Source organism: Lepidochelys olivacea, assembly GCF_965140295.1.
Source record: "Lepidochelys olivacea isolate rLepOli2 genome assembly, chromosome: 6".
Classification (NCBI taxonomy): Eukaryota; Metazoa; Chordata; order Testudines; family Cheloniidae; genus Lepidochelys; species Lepidochelys olivacea.
The window spans coordinates 48,900,669-48,921,489 of NC_140416.1; the positions used below are offsets into that span (position 1 = coordinate 48,900,669).

General features: G+C 40.4%; 1 protein-coding gene across 6 annotated transcripts in view; it reads left to right on the plus strand.

Annotated features, from left to right (window-relative positions):
- Positions 1-20,821, plus strand: part of IFTAP (intraflagellar transport associated protein) — a 62,788-nt gene that overhangs the window by 35,446 nt on the left and 6,521 nt on the right. For all 6 annotated transcript variants that reach the window (XM_084631665.1, XM_084631662.1, XM_084631664.1 and 3 more), the window contains 2 exons: positions 843-909; positions 12,883-13,013. In XM_084631665.1, coding sequence (XP_084487791.1) covers positions 843-909; positions 12,883-13,013 — 198 coding nt within the window. The remainder of the gene's footprint in view (positions 1-842; positions 910-12,882; positions 13,014-20,821) is intronic.

Consider the following 20,821-nt stretch of genomic DNA (forward strand, 5'->3'; position numbering starts at 1 on the left):
GAATTCTATTTTGAATGCTTAAGAAGGTTTCAAATGGGGCAGAGGACTTTTTCTGGCCCTCTACACCCCTCAGCACAGAGGGTGAACTTAATGAGTGAAATTTTTTCAGATTTGAATATTTATAAAGTTGTGCCTGACCCTTATGTGGGCAACACTGTAGGGTGGGGAGAATCTTTGTGCCCCCTCCCACTATGCACCCATTGAGAATTTGAATGATAAAGCAATATTCTTACAAAGCACTTTAAATATGCCTAAGACATTTTAAAATGGCCATTGTTAAGGCTAAACAAATAATTTAAAAAGTCCTGATTTAAGTCGGAAAAAAATTAATGTAAGTTGTTTCTTTGCTTTTTTCACTTCAGCCAGTTTGAATACTGAAACTGTAATGGTCAGTTTCTCTTTTCTTTAGAGTCAGTTTCACTTTCTGGGTCTCATGCAGTAGATTTCCAAGACTGCAGAGTAACATTTGACTCTTACTCCATTTACAGAGAAAAATGGTTTTACATTCTTGTAAGTTATGAAAACATTGTTGTTCAAATTAGGCATACTAGAATTTATGAAACATATTTTTCTCCTCCCGAAAACCTAACGTTGATACTAAACTATTTGTTAGTGTTTCTTTAACTACTTTTAAAAATACAGAAAGGATACCAAACATTTCTTTCTTCCTTTCAAATAATATTTTAATAAACTTTCAAACTCCTGTAAAAGCTACAGAGGAGAATGGAGAAACTGATGTTGACAGTCATAATTTTTGCTTTGCTCCAAGTTGCAGTGAGAACAATGGAAAGAATAGACTTCATTTTATTTGTTCAATCTTTTGGTTTTGGGTCTTTTCACAGGTGGGCAATTACTTGGATTTGGAAGATTTTGACACAGATGATGAATTTGGTCAAGGGACATATAGTGGTATGTTTCTTTTCCTTCGCTCTGTGATTGCTCTCTGTCCCTAGTTTCTCCATAATGTCTGGAAGAACCTGTTCTATTCCCTGTTCTAGGCATGAAACCTCTGAAGGATTTCCCTTGCTTTCCCGTGCGCCTGAATGTATGAATTTTCCTTCCTCTTTAGATTCTGAATCAGGCTGTGGTTAGGAAGAAATAACTCACGCCTTCACTCTGGAAGAAAATATTGAAGTCATTTCTTTATCCAAGGTTGTGAGGAGTTCAGTACAAGTGTAACCCCTTGGGGTTAGAAAGCATGGCCCCTTTAAATCTTTTTCCTAACTGGGGAGAGGGAGCAGTGAGAGAAAGGAGGGAAACTCCAGGTGGGGCTCTAGAGCTTGAGAGAGGGAGAAGGGCTGCAGCAAGCAGGCCCTCGCAAAGTGAAGAGAGAGAACCTGCCTGAAGCCCAGGAAGGACAGGGCAGCCGATTGGGGACACCCCAGGACAGGAGCCAGGAGGAGCACTGTGCCGGGGGGAATCGCTTGAGAAGGACAGGCCAGAGCTGGACCCAGTATCACTGCTGCCCAGAGCTGCATGGGGCTGTGAATACTGGGGCTTGTGACTCTGCATTGGGAATAAGGAGGGAGGCTGCTAGCTACTTAAGTGGGGAGGTGGTCGTGCTTTGTGGCTTTGCAGAGAGTGGCAGAAGAGGGCACTGGAGGGGTTTGTTGGGGAAAGTTCACTGGTGCCAAAGATGACCAGGAACACCAAAGACTCAGCACTGGACTGGAACTTTGCTCAGGACTCCTGAACTTTGTATGCATACATATAGCACAGTCTGAAAGGGCAGACACTGAGCAACCACTGGGCCTGTGGGGTCTTGGTTTGGATGCAACCCTGTTCTACTGTTCCCCCTACATATTCCCTTGTTGTTTTTCTCCTCTCATCCCTCTGTAAATAAATATTTCCCTTTGTTATATCCCTTGTACTTTTCCGGTGTGTGTGTGTGTGCACTCTCGGGGATTTGGAACAGGTGCCCCTGGGGTGGAAGGGATTTTTCCTGCTGCATTCCTGCGCACGCCTTCTCTTGGCCAGAGCTGCCTGCAGAGCAGACTCCATCTTGGCCACGAGGTTGTTAAAGTTACACAAGTAACAGCCTAAGATTTATTATTCTGGCTACTGATGAATGGTATTTTTTGATAACTGTTCCTGAATTTTTGTCCACACTTATTTTGTCCAGAAATCATTTTGATTTTTGCAAAATTTCTCAACAAGGCTACCAAGAGATGCAGAATCCTGAAGTTCTGTATGTTTTTACTATGGAAAAACAATTTCACTCAAATGTGGACCCACATTCACTATAAATATTTCATTATAGTGTTAACATTTCACAAAGTTGGACCCATGTTGAATTTGTAGGGACATGCCCCACAAGATTGCAAATATTTCATTGCAGATATTTCATACACCTATAGTAATTTTAGCCCCCTTCCCCCCCCAAAAAATCCTACAGGCTCAATTATGCTAGCGTCTGTCCTAGATACTTGTGTGTCCCCCACCACCCACCATTACCACTGTGCTTCAGAGCACCTTACACAGTCTTTAACATATTTATCCTCACAACACACCTGTGAGATAGGAAAGTGAGGCACAGATAGACTATGCAGCAATTAAACACCCATGGCTGGCCCAGGTCAGCTGACTCAGGCTCACAGGGCTATAAAATTGCTGTGTATAGCTGTTATGGTTTGGGCTGGAACCTGGGTTCTGGGGCCACAAGAGGGGGGAGGGTCCCAGAGCCCAGGCTCCATCCCAAGCCGAACATCAAAAATTGTTTAGCCCTGCAGCCTGAGCCCTGTGAGCCAGTCTGTCCAATGGCACTTTTATTCCACCGTAGGGGTACCTTACGTGTCTTGCCTAAGATCACACAAAGAATCTATGGCAGAGTATGGAATTGAATGGAGGGTTTTGAATCCACAGTGAGTGCTCTAACTGCTTGACTATCTTTCACTTCTCTGTGTGTACAGAGCTTCCATTGAAGCCAGAGGGCCTGCAGGATTGGGCCGTCAGTCAGGAGAATATGAGGTCTGGCTTTAATTCGCAGAAGAAAGCAAATAAAGAGTTAATGTTTCTTCCTTCACCCCTGGCATTTCAGAACACAGGCTCTGATATTGCACTCCTACATTAGGTCCGGATGGCAAAGGTTTCTATTCAATGTGATGGTCCTTAGTTCCCTCATTTTTCCCTTTATAGATTTCTAGGACTCAAGTCTGAATACTCTATCAAATTCTAAGTATATCTGTTAAAGAATTAAGGGTTCCATGACTGCAGTGAGTTTACTCTCTAGGCTGCCTTTTGACTGGAAACCTGAATTCAGATCTGGTTTATATCACTAGTGAAATGAATTAAGTCAGCTTAATCTAGTCCATAGTGAACACCTGTATCTATTTCAGAACAGGTGACAAGGTGATAGCTCTGAAATAATTGGCAGTAGGGCTGTAGATTAATCGCAGTTAACTCATGCGATTAACTCAAAAAAATTAATCGCACTGTTAAACAATAGAATACCAATTGAAATTTATTAAATATTTTGGGATGTTTTTCTACATTTTCAAATATATTGATTTCAATTACAATACGGAATACAAAGTGTACAGTGCTCACTTTATATTATTTTTTATTACAAATATTTGCATTATAAATATGATAAACAAAAGAAATAGTATTTTTCAATTCACCTCACACAAGTACTGTAGTGCAATCTTTTTATTGTGAAAGTGTAACTTACAAATGTAGATTTTTTTGTTACGTAACTGCACTCAAAAACAAAACAATGTAAAAATTTAGAGCCTACAAGTCCACTCAGTCCTACTTCTTGTTCAGCCAGTCGCTAAGATAAACATGTTTATTTACATTTACGGGAGATACTGCTGCCTGCTTCTTATTTACAATGTCATCTGAAAGTGAGAACAGGTATTTGCATGGCAATTTTATAGCTAGCATTGCAAGGTATTTACATGCCAGATATGCTAAACATTCGTATGCCCCTTCATGCTTCGGCCACCATTCCAGAGGACATGCTTCCATGCTGATGATGTTCATTAAAAAAGTAATGCGTGAATTAAATTTGTGACTGAACTCCTTGGGGGAGAATTGCATGTCTCCTGTTCTGTTTTACCCACATTCTGCCATATATTTCATGTTATAGCAGTCTTGTATGATGACTCAGCACATGTTCGTTTTAAAAACACTTTCACTGCAGAATTGACAAAACATAAAAGAAGGTACCAATGTGAGATTTCTAAAAATGCTACAGCAGTCGAACCAAGATTTAAGAATCTGAAGTGCCGTCCAAAATCTGAGAGGGATGGGGTGAGGAGCATGCTTTCAGAAGTCTTAAAAGAGCAACACTCAGATGTGGAAACTACAGAACTCAAACCACCAAAAAAGAAAATCAACCTTCTGCTGGTGGCATCTGACTCAGGTGATGAAAATGACCATGTGTCGGTCTGCTCTGCTTCAGATCGTTATCGAGCAGAACCCATCATCAGCATGGACACGTCCTCTGGAATGGTGGTTGAAGCATGAAGGGATATATGAATCTTTAGTGCATCTGGCATGTAAATACCTTGCGACGCTGGCTACAACAGTGTTATGTGAATACCTCTTCTCACTTTCAGGTGATATTGTAAACAAGAAGTGGGCAGCTTTATCTCTTGCAAATTTTAACCAAACTTGTTTGTCTGAGCGATTGAATGAAGTAGGAATGGGTGGACTTGTATGCTCCAAAGTTTTACATTGTTTTATTTTTTAATGCAGTTATTTTTTTGTACATAATTCTACATTTGTAAGTTCAACTTTCATGATAATGAGATTGTACTACAGTACTTGTATTAGGTGAATTGAAAAATACTGTTTTTTTTTACAGTGCAAATATTTGTAATAAAAATAAATATAAAGTGAGCACTGTACACTTTGTATTCTGTGTTGTAATCAAAATCAATACATTTGAAAATGTAGAAAACATCCAAAAATATTTAAATAAATGGTATTCCATTATTGCTTAACAGTGCAATTAATCACACGATTAATTGGCATTTCTCACTCATGGCAGATCCAGCACTAGAATAGCACAGATGATGGTCAGGAGTGAAGAGCACTGGCAAAGGTGTATAATAGCTTGCACTGCAGCTTCCCACACTTGCCTAGCTGTATCATGCACTATCAGTCATTTTTGTGAGCATTAATATTAATCACATACATTTAAAAACACAGAGTTAAACAGATTGCATTTAAAGAGGTTGAAAACTACAAAAATGATCATCTGCTTGCCCTGCCTAAAAATAGATTTATGGTAGGAATACAAACTATGTTGGGTTAATTTGGCAACTGCTGCTTTTAAGGGTGATTATAAAATAATGGTACCGTTCTACCTTCATTACTGCAGATTTATCACTGGGCTAACAGTTATCCTTTTATGTGACACTTGATTTGGTTTGCAGTAGCTGCTCTCCTCAGCTTGTCCCATGAGAAAACCTTCATTGCACAATACCCTTTAATGCAGGAGTAATCCTTATCAACACTCAACAATCTACAGTGTACATAACTGCACATAGCAATGCTCTGACTGCTAGACCTCACTGACTGGTTTGTATCTTGTATGGTAAAACCATCATAATAAGCCTAATGAGAATGAAGGTATTGTCCCCTCTACTGTAGAATACACACCTGTAAATAGTGTAAATCTTAAAAAAATTGTTAATCAACACAAGACAGTGCAAAAAGCATAATTGATCGCAGGTGTTAAAATGTCCCAGTTCAACCAATACTTTTTTTGGGTTTATCCTGGAAGAAATCACACTCTTTTTCTTTCCTTTTTTAAATTCTGAGTCCAACTAACCTGTCCTTCCAGGGCTGGATGTAGCTGCTGCTTATGAACAAAAGAATTCATAGAAATACAATGGCCTCTATAAATCAGCTGGCCAATGTATAAAAAAATTATAGTTAGTTTAGTTAGACAGCAGTCTTGCAACTGAAAGCCTGGAACTAGTGCTTTGAATTGTGGGAATTTGACATAACTCTGGTTAGCCATGCAAATCTCATTCCCCAAACCATAGCTTTAACCCACAGTGTACAGACAGCACATGCATGGTGGGCCATTTAATCTCTCTCTTTCTCATTAAATTTAATCTCTGACTGTAAATAGCTTAAAGCAACAATACAAAGGATCAGGAATTCTCATGGGACATTGAGAAATACCTGGTTTCCATACTGTGGCAGCATAATTCATTTTACATCTAACCTTTTTCAGGAGTGTTGACAAATCATTTTCTGCACTGCTCCAAGAATGGCTCAATTACTGGGTCTTCTCTCAGTAAAATGTAAAATTAAAAAAAAATCCTGTACGCATAACATCGATAAAAATCTTAAGGACACAAGTAAATATAAATGCAAAATGATTCTGAGTGCTGTATGAGCGGAACAGCATCAGAAATAATACCACTTAGCACTTATATTGCACTTTTCAGCTGTAGATCTCAAATGCTTAATCATTATCCCCATATTACTGATGGGGAAATAGAAGCACAAAGAGGGGCTTAAGTGATTTGTCCAAAGTCACTAGGAGAACCCTCCCCACTTCTAGTTTTAGGGCCTTTTCATGGACCACACCCTCTCCCAGTTAAGCTTAAGCTTTCTATATATAACCTGATTTTTAGGGGTTCATAACTTCATGGTAAAAATGCCCTCCAAATACGAGCTCACTGGAACTTGGCATTCTGTAAAAGACAGTCACTGTCACTTCCAAAACTTCTTTTAAAGGTGATGTGCAAGAGAACTAAAGTAAAATGGTGCGTACACACAGAGACATATTCAAATAATTCCAAGAGATAATAAAAGAGCTATCTGGCTATTGATAGATAAGATTTGGGTTTAAAGAGATTTTATTGCATGATGTGATTCCCCCTCCCCAGGGCTCACCGTCTTTTAAAATCTCTATGGAAAATTAGTGACCAGAAAAAACAGATTTCCTTGTAATAAGTGAATCAGGGCACATATATGGAAATATTATTTTTTTATTGCTAAGGGCCACTCCCAGGTTATGATGCATGAGCTAACACTGCTTCAAATAATTCTTGGCAGTGCAGATTATAATGGCTCTGAAGCCTCATTTCAATTTACTGGGGAGAATGTTCCACGTACTGGGATGGGGAATCTAGTGTGTGACTCATCTAGAGCCTGATCTTACCCCATTGAAGTAAATGGGAATTTTATCATTGACTTAATTGAGAGCAAGACCAGGCCTTAAATACAATGATACCAGTATCAGAGGCCTGTCAATGGGCTACTTGTGTGAATAAAGGTTTGCAATATTGGGCCTTAGGACCGGCAGCGAAGAATAATACAGTATCCTGTTGAAACTGCAGGGTAAATACTGGAATGCAGAAGGGAGTAATTTTCTAAGGCCCCAATTCAGCACATCCCCATTCAGCAAATTACCTAAGGCCTGGTCTACACTGGGGGTGGGGGAATCGGTCTAAGTTACGCAACTTCAGCTACGTGAATAACGTAGCTGAAGTCGACATACTTAGATCTACCTACCGTGGTGTCTTCGCTGTGGTAAGTCAACAGCTGATGCTCCCCCATCGACTCCGCCTGCGCCTCTTGCTCTTTGGAGTACCGTTGACGGAAGAGCGCTCGGCGGTCAATTTATTGCATCTAGACTAGATGTGATAAATCAACCCCCGCTGGATCGATTGCTGCCTGTCGATCCAGCGGGTAATGTAGACAAGCCCTAAGTTTGTGCTTAAGTAAGGAATTTGCTGAATAGGGATGTATGTAAGCATTTACAGAATGGGGCCTAAAGGTCTAATTGCAATACACTCATATTGAGTGGCATCTTCCTCTGCAAATAGTTCCATTGGAATCAATGTAATGGAAGAGTAACAAACTATTCCACATGGGTAAAGGTATCACAACCTAGCACTGAGCTGGTTTAGGACCACAGGACATATAAACCTGATTTTCAAAGGTGCTGAGTACCCACAACTCCAGCTGAAGACAATGAGGGCAGTAGGTGCTTAGTACCTCTGAAAAATCAGGCCAGATATCATCAGTTAACAACCACTTTAAGTTTTTCTGTGGGTGAAACGGATCATTACCCATTATTTTACAGAATCCATGCTTCCTTGTTTCCATTTTGAACTGATATTTACATGCAATAAAACAGCTTGGGGAACCAGATTCAGAGTAAGTACTGTGAGGTTTTTTTAATACATGGGGGAAAAAAATCCACGAATAGCTTGTTGTTCCCAGCCGCTGCAGTTTTAGCACCACTTCAAGACTGTTTCACATGATGCAGCTCTCTAGGGCTGACAGCCCGACACTTGAGAATCAGAGGAGGTAGAAAGCTTAAAAGCTCAGTTTCCCTATTTATTTACCAAATCTCCTGACACCCCTTAGCAAAATATTTTTGTCAGGTGAGTTCTGAAAGTGGTAACCTACTTGGGCCCATCTATAGTTAAACATGGCGGGCTATAATGAAGATAAACAGTCAAGACTTTGAATTTCTTCACACTTGTGAGTTCAAACCAGATCCATAACATTAGCTTTTGTTTTTTTTAAGTTTAATTAAAATGTCAATGCTACATAACTACCTAAGAAACTGGCTCATTTAACAGTGTTCACTGATTTAGCAACCACTTGCTGCTGATCCATCATAACACCGAAGACTAAAGATAAGAGAATTGTTCAGTTTCCGAATCTGCCCTGCTGTGCTGTGTTGTATGTTACTAGAATCCCAGCATTTCACAACCACATCATCCAGGAAGGTGATTCTCCACAGTATTAAGCAAGGTGCATTCCAAATCCTTGCTTTTCTGATATCAGTACCTCCTCAGTTACCTCTATCTATATGATGTCATTGGCAGCGTCCAAGGCAGTCCTGTTGCTAATTAATCACCTCCAGTGACAATGTAATTAGTAGCTTAATTAGGATCATGATCTTCCACTAGTGCTGTAGCATTGGGCTAAGCCAGCTGTGAGGTACTGGCTAGATCTTACAGAATCCTACAGTTCCTGTGGAACCTCCCACTAGGAAGGAAGGCTGTCAAGACTCCCTAATTTTTCTCTCTGAAGGAGTTTCTTGATTAAACATTACCAAAAAAAGCAGCATTTACTGATTAGGCTCTCATTTGCTGTTGCACAGCCAGGGTACAGAGAAAATGCTCATTTCTGACATGTCTACTGGCAAACAAAGGTTGTTTACCACATTCTTATGGTGATAATTGAAAGAAATCTGAAACATTGTTTGCATTACTAACAAGCTTTAAAAAATTAGGACTGACATCCTGAGTATGACAAAGCACTTCTTGCTGAAAGCAAAAATAAATTTCCTTCTGTTGTCCTAATTTGTAAGTGTTGTCTTTTGGAGATTTTGCCAGATGGTTTCATTATGGGGGTTTCCCTCCCCTTCTCTCTCCATAAATTGGTCTATTGGGAATAAACAGTGGTATATTTGTTCTTTATACAGAAATGATCAACGATATACATCAGGAGGGAATGCTCAGGCCTGCCTCCTGCAATAAGTACATTGAGCAAGTGAATTTGAAACAAGTTGGGGGAGATCCCACCATATTTAGATGTTGGCCCACTTCTTCCTTCTGTAGCAAAGGAACAGTTTTGATCCCTATGAGTCATAAACGAATGGGTGTGTTTCTAGTGAGGTCCTGCAGGGATTGGTTCTTGGTCCTACACTATTTAAGTTTTTTTAATGACCTTTAATGAATAAGAAAATATAAAATCATCTCTGATAAAGTTTGCAGATAACACAAAAATATAGCTAAATGTAAATGTATACATCTAGGAACAAAGAATGTAGGCCCCTCTTACAGGACGGGTGTGGAGGGATTGTATCTTGAGAAGCAGTGACTCTAAAAAAGATTTTGCCACCAGGCCCCCCAGTCAGCTGCACATGAGCTCCCAGTGTGGTGCTGTGGTCAAAAGGGCTCATGCAATCCTTGGATCCTAGGAATCCTAGGAAGCTGAAGCAGGAGTTGAGAGGTTATTTTACCTCTGTATTTGGCACTAAAGGTTACTAGTCCCACTGTTTTTCCTGCTGAATACTATGTCCAGTTCTGGTGTCCACAATTCAAGGATGTTGCTAAATTGGAGAGATTTCAGAGAAGAGTCATGAGAATGATTAAAGAATTAGAAAACAAGTCTTATAGTAATAGATTCAAGGAGCTTAGTCTATTTAGCTTAACAAAGAGAAGGTCAAAGGTTGACTTGATTACAGTCTATAAGTACCTATTTTCACGGTTCAGGACAACTTTAACTATATCTCCCCTCTATGATCCAGCAAGGGCACCAACTTTTAGATTTCCAGCTCACAGGTATCACGTCTCTTGGGTGGAGGCCATGTCTGTCTCCCTCCTGACTAGGGTTTTTCTAGGCTGCATGGTTCCCTGCCTACACTGTGAATTCCCTGCCTAGACAGACCAGTGCTGCACTTTGTTTTATCTTCAGAGGCCACACAACCCTATATAATCAAACACAGTTATTCTTAATATAAAAGCATTGCAGAGAAAACATTAAAAACAATAAAAGTACCTACATGTATGCTAATAAGCTTACCTGAGATCATCCCCAACTCCAGGGATGGGCAACCTTTAGCCTGCGGCCCACGCTGCTTCCCGCAGCCCCCATTAGCCTTGTACAGTGAACTGTGGCCAATGGGAGCTGCGATCGGCTGAACCTGCAGACACTGCAGGTAAACAAACTGTCCCAGCCCGCCGGCAAGTTTCCCTGACGGGCCACGTGCCAAAGGTTGCTGATCCCTCCCAACTCCAATAAGAGCTCTGGCAGATGTTAGTCCTCCCTACCCTTCCGTAAGGATTGCTCCCCTCTCCCGGAGAGAAGGTTCTGTCTGTTTGCTGGATCAGGACGAAGACCCTGACACAGTGTAAACTCAGGTTGTTTATCCAAAAGTCCTTTCTTTGTCTGTTGGTCTCTGGAGAATCCAATTTGATCGAATATACGTGAGCCACTCCAGGTGGTGGTACCTCTCTGCAGGTGTTACAACATGAATAAATTGGTCTGACCAGTCCCACATCCCACCACTGTTCTTAATTCCTGAAGGACTGTGGTCACCCTCCATCATGGAATTATATACAATCCCTGGCTCAGAATGATACATAAACATAATATAGTAAGATCTCCCAAAGATCCCACAGGAAATTGCCATATCTATTACACCTACATGGGGAACAAACATTTAATAACTGGCTCTTCAATGTAGCAGACAGAGATAAAACATGATCCAGTGGCTCAAAGTTGAAGGTAGATAAATTCAGACTGGGAATAAAGCATGCTTTTTTTAACAGTGACAGTAATTAACCACTGAAACAATTTACTAAGGGTCGTAGTGGCTTCTCCATTACTGACCATTTTAAAGTCCAGGTTGGATCATTTCCTAAATGATATGCTCTGGGAAGTTCCATGGCCTGTGTGGTGCAGGAGGGTAGACTAGATTATCACAGTGGACCCTTCTGGCCTTGGAATTGATGAATAATGGAAGGAGCTTCCTCTGCAGCATGGGGCAAGGGTCACTTGCAGATTTAAACTAATGTAAATGGTGGAGTCTCTGTAACTTGAAATCTTTGAATCATGATTTGAGGAATTGGGGGGAGGGATAGCTCAGTGGTTTGAGCATTGGCCTGCTAAACCCAGGGTTGTGAGTTCAATCCTTGAGGGGGCCATTTAGGGATCTGGGGCAAAAATTGGGGATTGGTCCTGCTTTGAGCAGGGGGTTGGACTAGATGACCTCCTGAGGTCCCTTCCAACCCTGATATTCTATGATTCTATGAATTCAGTAACTCAGCCAGAGGTTAGAAGTCTGTTATAGCGATGGGTGGGTGAGGTTCTGTGGCCTGCAATGTGCAGGAGGTCAAACTAGATCATCATGATGGTTTTGTGGCCTTAAAGTCTATGAGTGGTTGAACATGTCAAGGCTTAGCACACACCTATTAGCAACCTTATCCAGGTTCTTTCTGCCTTTCAAAAGGCTTTTTCAATCTAATTGACCTAGAAGATGCTTAAATATTATGGAAATGAGAGCCAATACAAACCCCTAAGATACAAAGATTTATGGAACAAACTACAAAGAAATAAGGCTGAAAGGTAAAAACTTTTATTCCTGGACTTTCATCTTCTGGCTCATGATTTGAATCTAATTTGAGATCCCAAGGGAGATGAGCTTCAACTCTTTAATAAAGAAGAGTCCCTTTTACAAAGCCACTGTGTATAATCCTGCTGACTTTGACACAATAAACAATCTTCAGATGAAGCTAGGCCTCCCTGGGACATCCATCACCTAAACGGGACAATGGGACTACATAAATTCATCTCCTGAATTTAAACTGGGAAGTGAAGAGGTGTGACTAGAGCATTGCACCTCCCAGGTGCCCCCCCAAACCCACAAGTCACCCCAGGGGGGAGAAGAAGTCTTTGTCTCCAGGATCCACTGAGATAGGCTCCATCCTATCCAGTTTACAGATGGGGAAACTGAAGTGAAGTGATTTGCCAAAGGTCACCCAGCAGGTCAGAGCTGGGGATGGAACCCACGTTCTCGGGCTCCCAGGCCACTGACTTCTGCACTGGCCCTTGCCTCCTCTTTTGAATAGAGGGGCATCCAGACCCAAACTTCCTGAGAGTTTGGGGGTCTCCACGATATATGGTTTTGATTTAACTTATTTGAGAAATTGGGGCCAGCCATCAAGTTCAAATCCAATTTGACTTCCCCAAAGTATAGGCATTTTTTTGATCTGGCTTTTGGTTCAGGACTGCATCTGCTCTAAGGATAAGTACCTGTATTATATTTTGTAGAACAAGAAAAGTATAACACAAGTGCTACCGAGCTTCTGAGCTCTGCAAGGTTTTAGAGTATGATTTTGCTAAATTATACATTGAGTGGAAGGATTGAGTCAAGTGTTTTGTATTCAGCAGGGTCATTAGTGCTTCCAGGAGAGGTGGAACAGACAACGACTTACTATACACCTTTCTTTGATCAGCCTACTAATCTGGAGTTCGGGACCTTGCCAATTACACAACCGTCAATCAGCAAAACACAAGAGGTATGAGATCAGATTTATTCAAACATAGTTTTCTTTTTCCAGAGTGAATTTTAATGCTATTTCCATACAGGAACAGAGGGCTGTAGAGGGAGCTTTGTGGAACTGACTTGAACGGAGTTAGCAATTCATTTTTAAATATATTAAAAAAAATTAACAAGTTAAAGTAATTATGCTCTTTGATGGAACAGTTCCTGATTAGTGATGCACACTGCTGCTGTATAATAAATGAGCCGGTGAAATATATCACTTTTTTGCTTACCTGTAATTTTAGCCAGTACATTTTTTATAATTGGTAAAGCTCACAGGCTATTCAAACAAACCTTTGCAGCTCCTGACCTTTTAACAAAACATTAGGTTACATAGAATGAGGGACCAGTTAATTTCCTGATGCTTTGGCAGTATTACACTACACTTAAACTCTTGCTGGGGTGAGTGCAGAAATCCATGTCCCAAATTGCAGCTAGCAAACAGTTCCTTTAATGCCACATTAAAAACAACAAAACAAAACAAAAAAGAATCCCTCCCTAGAACATATCTTGACCACAGAGTTGGAGTTTATCTTTTGGAAATTATTGTCATTGAGATGCAATTCAGTATTAGCACAGGCTACCAGGTGAAGTGAAAAGGACCGCACCATGACATGTCAGCAATCACCAACAATCAATATGTTTTAATTTAAATTGCCCCTTCCTCTCAGAATTTCAGCCCCACTCACATCAGAAACGTAGGTCTAGAATGCGTGTAGGCTTATTTCAAGTCTTTAAACCTCCCGACAAATCAGCCAGTGTGAACATTAACTTTAGAATAAGGAATTTTTCTGTTGCAGAGGAGGTGTGGTGGTGGTGTTGTTGGTTTTTTGTTTTGTTTTGGGTTTTTTTGGTTAATCATTATAATAGACGTTGAAATGTAAGGTTGCTTCTGGCTAAAATGAGGCAGCTTTGCTAGTGTCATTTGGTTATTGATGTCCTGTGAGGCTTAAATCAAGATGGTAAAGATGTGTGACCAATGAAGGATTGATGCTACTGCATTGCATATGCAGTTTTGCCTGCTGAGCTCAAATGTATTTTATTCTTTGAAATCAACCCTAGAAAATATACTGTTAAGACCAATTCTGCATTGGAAGGGAGATGGACTAGATGCTCTAATAGGTCTTTTCCAGTTCTAACCCATATGGTTCGGTGATTAAAATAAAAGTCTCTGAATGACCGATAACATGGTAGTTAACCTCCATCTTTATACCTTTAGAAATATACATTTTTACACAAAAATACTATGACATATTGAAATGCATAGCCCAGGATATTAATGTATGGGGATATAAAGAAGAAGGGGGTTGCAAAAATCTCAAGTGTTAATAAATGAATGCACATGACAATAGAAGGTACAACTTATGAGAGGTAGATGGAAAATCCCATTCGCTGCAGCATTTATTTCTATTAGAGGAACAGTTTGGTCATACAGTAGAACCTCAGAGTTATGAACACCAGAGTTACAAACTGACCAGTCAACCACACACCTCATTCGGAACCGGAAGTACACAATCAGGCAGCAGCAGAGACAACTCCCCCCCCCCCAAACTGATACAGTACAGTATTGTGTTAAAAGTAAACTATTAAAAAAAAGGGAAAGCAGCATTTTTATTCTGCATAGTAAAGTTTCAAAGCTGTATTAAGACAATGTTCAGTTGTAAACTTTGAAAGAACCATAATGTTTTGTTCAGAGTTAGAACACCTCCATTCCCAAGGTGTTCTAACTCTGAGGTTCTACTGTACATAAAATAAACTGAGTGTTATAGGGGACAATGGAAGGATGTGAAGGTGTGCCAACATGCTCAATGCTTTACCAGACACAAAATGAAGCTAGTTCCTACCTTAAATTATACATGTGTTTATGTCCATCCACTTAGACAATATAGTTACAGCCTAATTTTCATAGTTGCTGAGCTCCCACAATTCCACTTGAAGTCAATGGGTGCTGCAAGTGCTCAGTACCTTGATAAACAAGTCCTAAGCTCTTCAGGGCAGGGAACCTGCCATGGGATGTGGGAGAAAATTATTTCCAGAGGCTCGAAAGAGTACAATCATTTCCATCCCTTCTTTCAACCCAAACATGTCCCGGCCCATCAAACTGGCTGTTGGAGGAGGGCAATAAAATATGGCTATCTATGCTGTGTTACTAGGATTCGGCTTTTCCATTCCCCACCCCCAAACCACTAGCATGCTACAGGATGCTGACATGAGTCCATGTCCCTGACATTCCATGTGAGGGACTTGGGAGAATGTGTAGTTTTCATCAAATGGCCACAGTTAATGTGTTTAACTGAGGGGAAATTACATGCAAATGTGCCTAGTTGTTAAAGAGACTCTCATCTTCCTGAAAATTATCCCTCTCTTAAATGCAATGAGAACAAGGATGAGTGACCCAGTATCTTGTTCATTTTGGCTAGCAACGTGACTTCCGCTTTCTTCAATGGTTTTAGGCATGTGCGCATCCCCTTAGAGTAAAAGTACCATGTGCTGTATGAACGCTGTCATAAACTGAAGCTTGTGACAGTGTCACTGAAGGATTTGAGTCCATTACCCGAAAATACTTGTATCCCTAGCCCAGACAGTCATCCCTTTCTCAACTCCTACTCATGCCTTTCTTTCAACCCGCCATCCTTTTTCTCCACCCTGTGTATTCATTTCTGCTTGCCCAATCCCCTCCTTCCTTGCTCTCTTCCCCCTACGTGCTCTCTAGATGAGCATAAACTTTCCATCCAATGATACATTTATGCTTCCTTCCCTCATCACCTATCTCTGTCCAGTTAAAGTATTTACATAGTGCCACTCACTGTCATTATTATTATTATTATTATTTGTATTACGGTAGTACCTGCAAGATAAAATCCTGGCCCCAGTGAAGTCAGTGGCAAAACTCCCATTGATTTCTATAGGGTCACAATTTTACTTATAGTCTCTTACCAAGATCAGGTCCCATTGTGTTAAGTGCTGTACATACCCATAGTAAGAGCAAGGGCTTGCCTCAAAGAACCTCCAGTCTGAAGACAAGACAGACAAAGGGTGAGAGAAGAAAATGCCGTATGTCTATGCTGCAAAAAACCCCTGCGGCACCAAGTCTCAGCCCGGGTCAACTGACTCAAGCTTGCGTGGCTCATGCTACAGTGCTAAAAATAGCAGTGCAAACGTTCCCGCTTGAGCTGGAGCTTGGCTTCTGAAATCCACCCCTCTCTCTGGGTTTCAGAGCCCAGGCTCCAGACTGAGTGGGAATATCTACACTGCTATGTTTAGCCCCATAGTGTGAGCCACATAAGCCCAGATCTGTTAAGATGGGCTCTGAGATCGCTGCCATGGGTTTGGTTTTTTTGCAGTGTAGACGTACCTATCGGTTAAGTAACTTGTCCAGTGTCACACAGGAAATCTGTGGCAAAAGTGTGAATTGAAACTAAGTTTTGTGTTGCTCACCTCAGTGCCTTAACCGCCAGACTATCCTTCCTTTCTCAAAGTGTCTTAGCTCATCATAATCTGAGTGTGTACTCTGCCTACACATGTTTTTTCTACCTTTTCCACATGGGTATTGAGCTGATCAGTTTTCCCTTGAACATACAATACATTCAGCAGTGTTTGTCTGTGGGGACAACCCTTTACATAATTTAAACAAGAGAACTGTAGATTGCCCTGAGTTATGCAAAAATAGAGGTTAGAAAGGACAGAATCAAGGCTTTTAGTTCAATGTATCTGCACAGAAATTAAATAAAAAGAAACTGAATTGCCAACTATTAATAGACTTTTGAAACTCTCAATTTAGGGTGTTTTATTTACAACATTACTTCGCAAAGTGGCCTCCAGCAAAATGCTCCAGTTATTAATCTGAACATTACATTCCTTCCTCTTTAATTTGGATTTGTGGTAGCTGTGAACGAAAACGATTCTTCCTTCAGAGGTGTGTCTGTTCGAGTAAATCACATGGGCAATCTTAAGAAAACTGGCAGTTCTCTAACAGAGCACAAATTCTATTCCCAGAGAGCTTCCAGAAAAGATTTCAATTAAATGTTAAATTAGACATACGCATATTTCTCTCGGCTCCTTAGGCAAAAATAACAAGATAATAACTTGATTCACTGTTGTTTTTGTTCAACTGTGAGGGATTCAGTGTTCCGTAGCAGAATTTCTTCCTTTTGAAATAAATCAGAATTTCAGTTTGTAATCTAAAGGCCTTTGGACTGATTTCCTTCATACAAGGCTGAAATGAACTAATACTTGGGAGAAGATAAAAACCAAACCAAACCCACTGCTTTCAATGCTTGCCTGAGAGATGAAGCACACAAATAGACATACAGCTGAATTAGACTTTTTGAAACTTGCAATGAGGAGATAACAGAGTGAAGTCTGGTGTGTTCTACTCTTACATCCAATTTCATTTGGAATTACATGTACATTTTTCTTTTTTACAAACACTTTTCCATTACACATCTGCATGTTCATGAAATGGTTTAGTTAAATGCAAATCATGACAAGGTCATAGTGGCTGAATATGTTTTCTCAATACTCTAATAGCGTTGGTGCAGAGGTGACAGATTTGATTTTGTAGAATTGCTACAAAGGTTCACTGCAATCTGAAGTTTTCTTAATTTAATTACTTGTAATCATGGTATCAGCCGCTATGGCAGCTACAGCAAATGGAAAACACTTTGAGATTAAATAATACTTTATGGGGTTTGGTTTTGGATTTTTCTCTTAACTGAACACTTAGAAAATTAAGATGGATCACTGTTAGATCTCAAGGGCCTCCTCCACGGCATGGTATTTTAACAGGCTTCTCCTGGGAGAATTCATGGAATGGGTACTGAGTGGGTTGAGGGACTAGAACTTTAGTTTTGGTGGGTCAAGAGAGCTTGTTTGTGGATATTGACTCAGCTGAACTTTATTTGAATGTTATTTATAAAAAACCATGGGTATACCATTCTGCACCTAAGGTTTGACCCAAAGCACACTTAAATCAATAGAAAGAGTTTCAGGAAGTAGACAGGTACAACTGATGAATGGAAATTAAACAAATAAAGACATATAACTACCATTCGTGCAGTCTGTTCATATCTAGAGTCAGTAGTTTTAGCTTCTGCAGAGAACAAGCTTTTTGGCGGCAACACTAATTCTTGCAGCGGAGCCACAGTTACTGACCTGCTGCAGATCTGAAATCGGATCCTGCAGACCCTTACTCATGTGAGTATTCCTTACTGAAGTCAGTGGGATGACTCACGTGCAGTATCAGACTCTTATTTCCTAACTCTAAGTCTGTTCAGCACCAGAAGGTTGATGAAATTTAAGCCATTTGCATAGAACAGAAATATAGAAATTGAACTTCTGAAAGTGCATCCAAAAAGAGAAGGGAAAGCATTCTAATTCTTCCAAAGAGACTTACATCTAAGTTTAATGCTAGTCAGACTCATTGAGACCTGGAAGATTCTACTCCCACATATTTAATGTTGTGCATTTCCTTTGTTTTTTTTCCTGCAGATTTTGCAAACTGGAGGGTAAATATTTTTGATTGTAAGCCATCCCCTCCACCAAAACAAAACAAAAGAAAAAAACAGTCATGCTTCAAGATAATGAGGGGACACACATTGCTGCATTGTTAGCTCTGCACGATCAAAAAAACCTCATTAAAATCATCATGATTGCTTCTTAGCCTTGTGACTAAAATCAAGTGTAGAGTATGGTCAGTGTAATATCTACTGTATGATCAAAACCTACTCTTGCAGGAGGTGACTCTGGTGATCTTACAGATCTTTTCTATATCTAACTCTAATGTCTATGATGTATTATGTGAGATTAATTGTGGCAATATGACCTCTTGCATAATCTCAGCAGAAATCCCATGGGATAATGTGACTCCTAAATTGAGTAGCTAATGAACACAAGTGTGAATTTTAAATATGGGCTGGAGTGATTTCCTCTTCTTTTGAGGAAGTCTCTCTTTTCCAGGATTAACCCAAAAGTAATGGAGTGATCCTATGCTCTCAATCCTACATCACTGATGGATGTTTGTGAGTCTCAAAATAAACTTCAGAGACTCCTAAATATTGTTGAACTATGACCCAATTACATTTTGACGCACTACTTTGTCATTGTTCTATGATCTAAATGTCACTTTCCCTTGATGCACAAGCCTGTTCCATTGTACAGTCCTGATTTGAAATTCCGGTTAGCTCCATTAGAACCCTTCAATAGGTCTTGATTGAATTCTGCTGGACTCTGGATTTCAGGTAAATTACAAGTTTGCATTGCATCTAGGAGTCCAGTAGACCTGTTACTGTATTTCAAAACTTTGTTGCCAACTAGAATTAATAGGAAGCAGGAGTATTCTGAACAGGAATTTCCAGTAGATGGCAATTCCTAATAAGACCTTGAGGATTTTATAGCTTTCACCTGTAGGCAAGAAACAAAAAAAAAGCTGAGATTGGAATACATGCTATGACATGGAATTCTTAGCACAGTTTTCTCACACCAGCTTCCATGCCTGCTTTCACTTCTGCAGCTTGAAAAGCTGCTCATCCTGCAAAGACATTGATGTAAGATCTTTAAATGCCACAATAATCAAAATCAATTTTCATCCCAGAAGGCAGAAAACAGATTCAAAAGGTCATCAATTTAGGTGGTCCTGAAAACTTCAAGGGGATATGGGGGGGGAGAGGTGGGGAGAACACTTCTGCACCAGGATTCTGTACCGTAAGAGATCTAAAGTAAAGGCTAGACATTTCCTTCCATAGACTACAATTTAATGAACTTGTTTGAGGAGAAATAGGTGGATTATAATAGAAAACCTATGTGTGCCTGCTTCAAGTTACATTTTACTACTTCTGCCAAGGTCATTGTTGAGACCAGAGTTTCTGTCATGAAAGTGCCAGTGACAAAAGTTAATAGTATCACAGGAATTAGAAATAGGAAAGATCTATGACAGTGGGGTCATCTGGTCCACCCTCCTGCCAGTACAAAATTGTTCTCCAGTGCGTTGTCTGGTCTTATTTAAACTGACTCAAAAGATGGGGCAGTCCTCATTGGAGAATAGTGGGCAGTATAACAGCTCATGCTCAGGAAATTGTTCCTGATATTCCACTCACATTTTCCCATTAATTTTGTCGCATTGCCCCTCGTTACACCATCTGGCCTCCCCTCCCTTGAACAATCCAAGGTTTTACTAATTGATGAAAAAATCTCAACCCCAGTGTGTAAATAGTAAGATGTTGAGAATCTGGCACAAAGCTGCATGTTACACAAACTCAAGTGGAAAACAGAGCAAAACAAGTCTAGGCGGAGATTTTCGAAGGTGCTCAGGAGATTAATGCACACATCTTTTCTCTGTTTTGCACTCAAGTGGGTGTAACATGCTGATTTTTGTGAATTCTGAAGTGTCCCATCACATGCAAAGCATTTGGGGCTCAATCTTGCAAAATGATCTTATCCAGCACAGCACCTAAGCATGTGCTTAACTTTAAACATGCTTAATGTCAAGCATGTGGTTAACCCCACTGAAGTCAATGAGGCTATTCATGTGCTTAAACGCTTTGCTGGCGTGGGGCTGGAGTTTTCAGCACTTTGTAGCATAGATTTCTTGCTGCCAAAAAAAACGTCTTCCTAATAATGAATTGTCTATGATTATTGAAGCCCCATAGGGTGTGTCTACACTGTGTACTGAAGCTGGGCTCTGACTCAGGTTGGAGCCCAAGCCCCACTTCTGTCCACACATAAATCAGTCTGATTTGGGTCAGCAAGCACTCAGGTCCTGAGTCCTAGGGCCCTGCTAGTTGG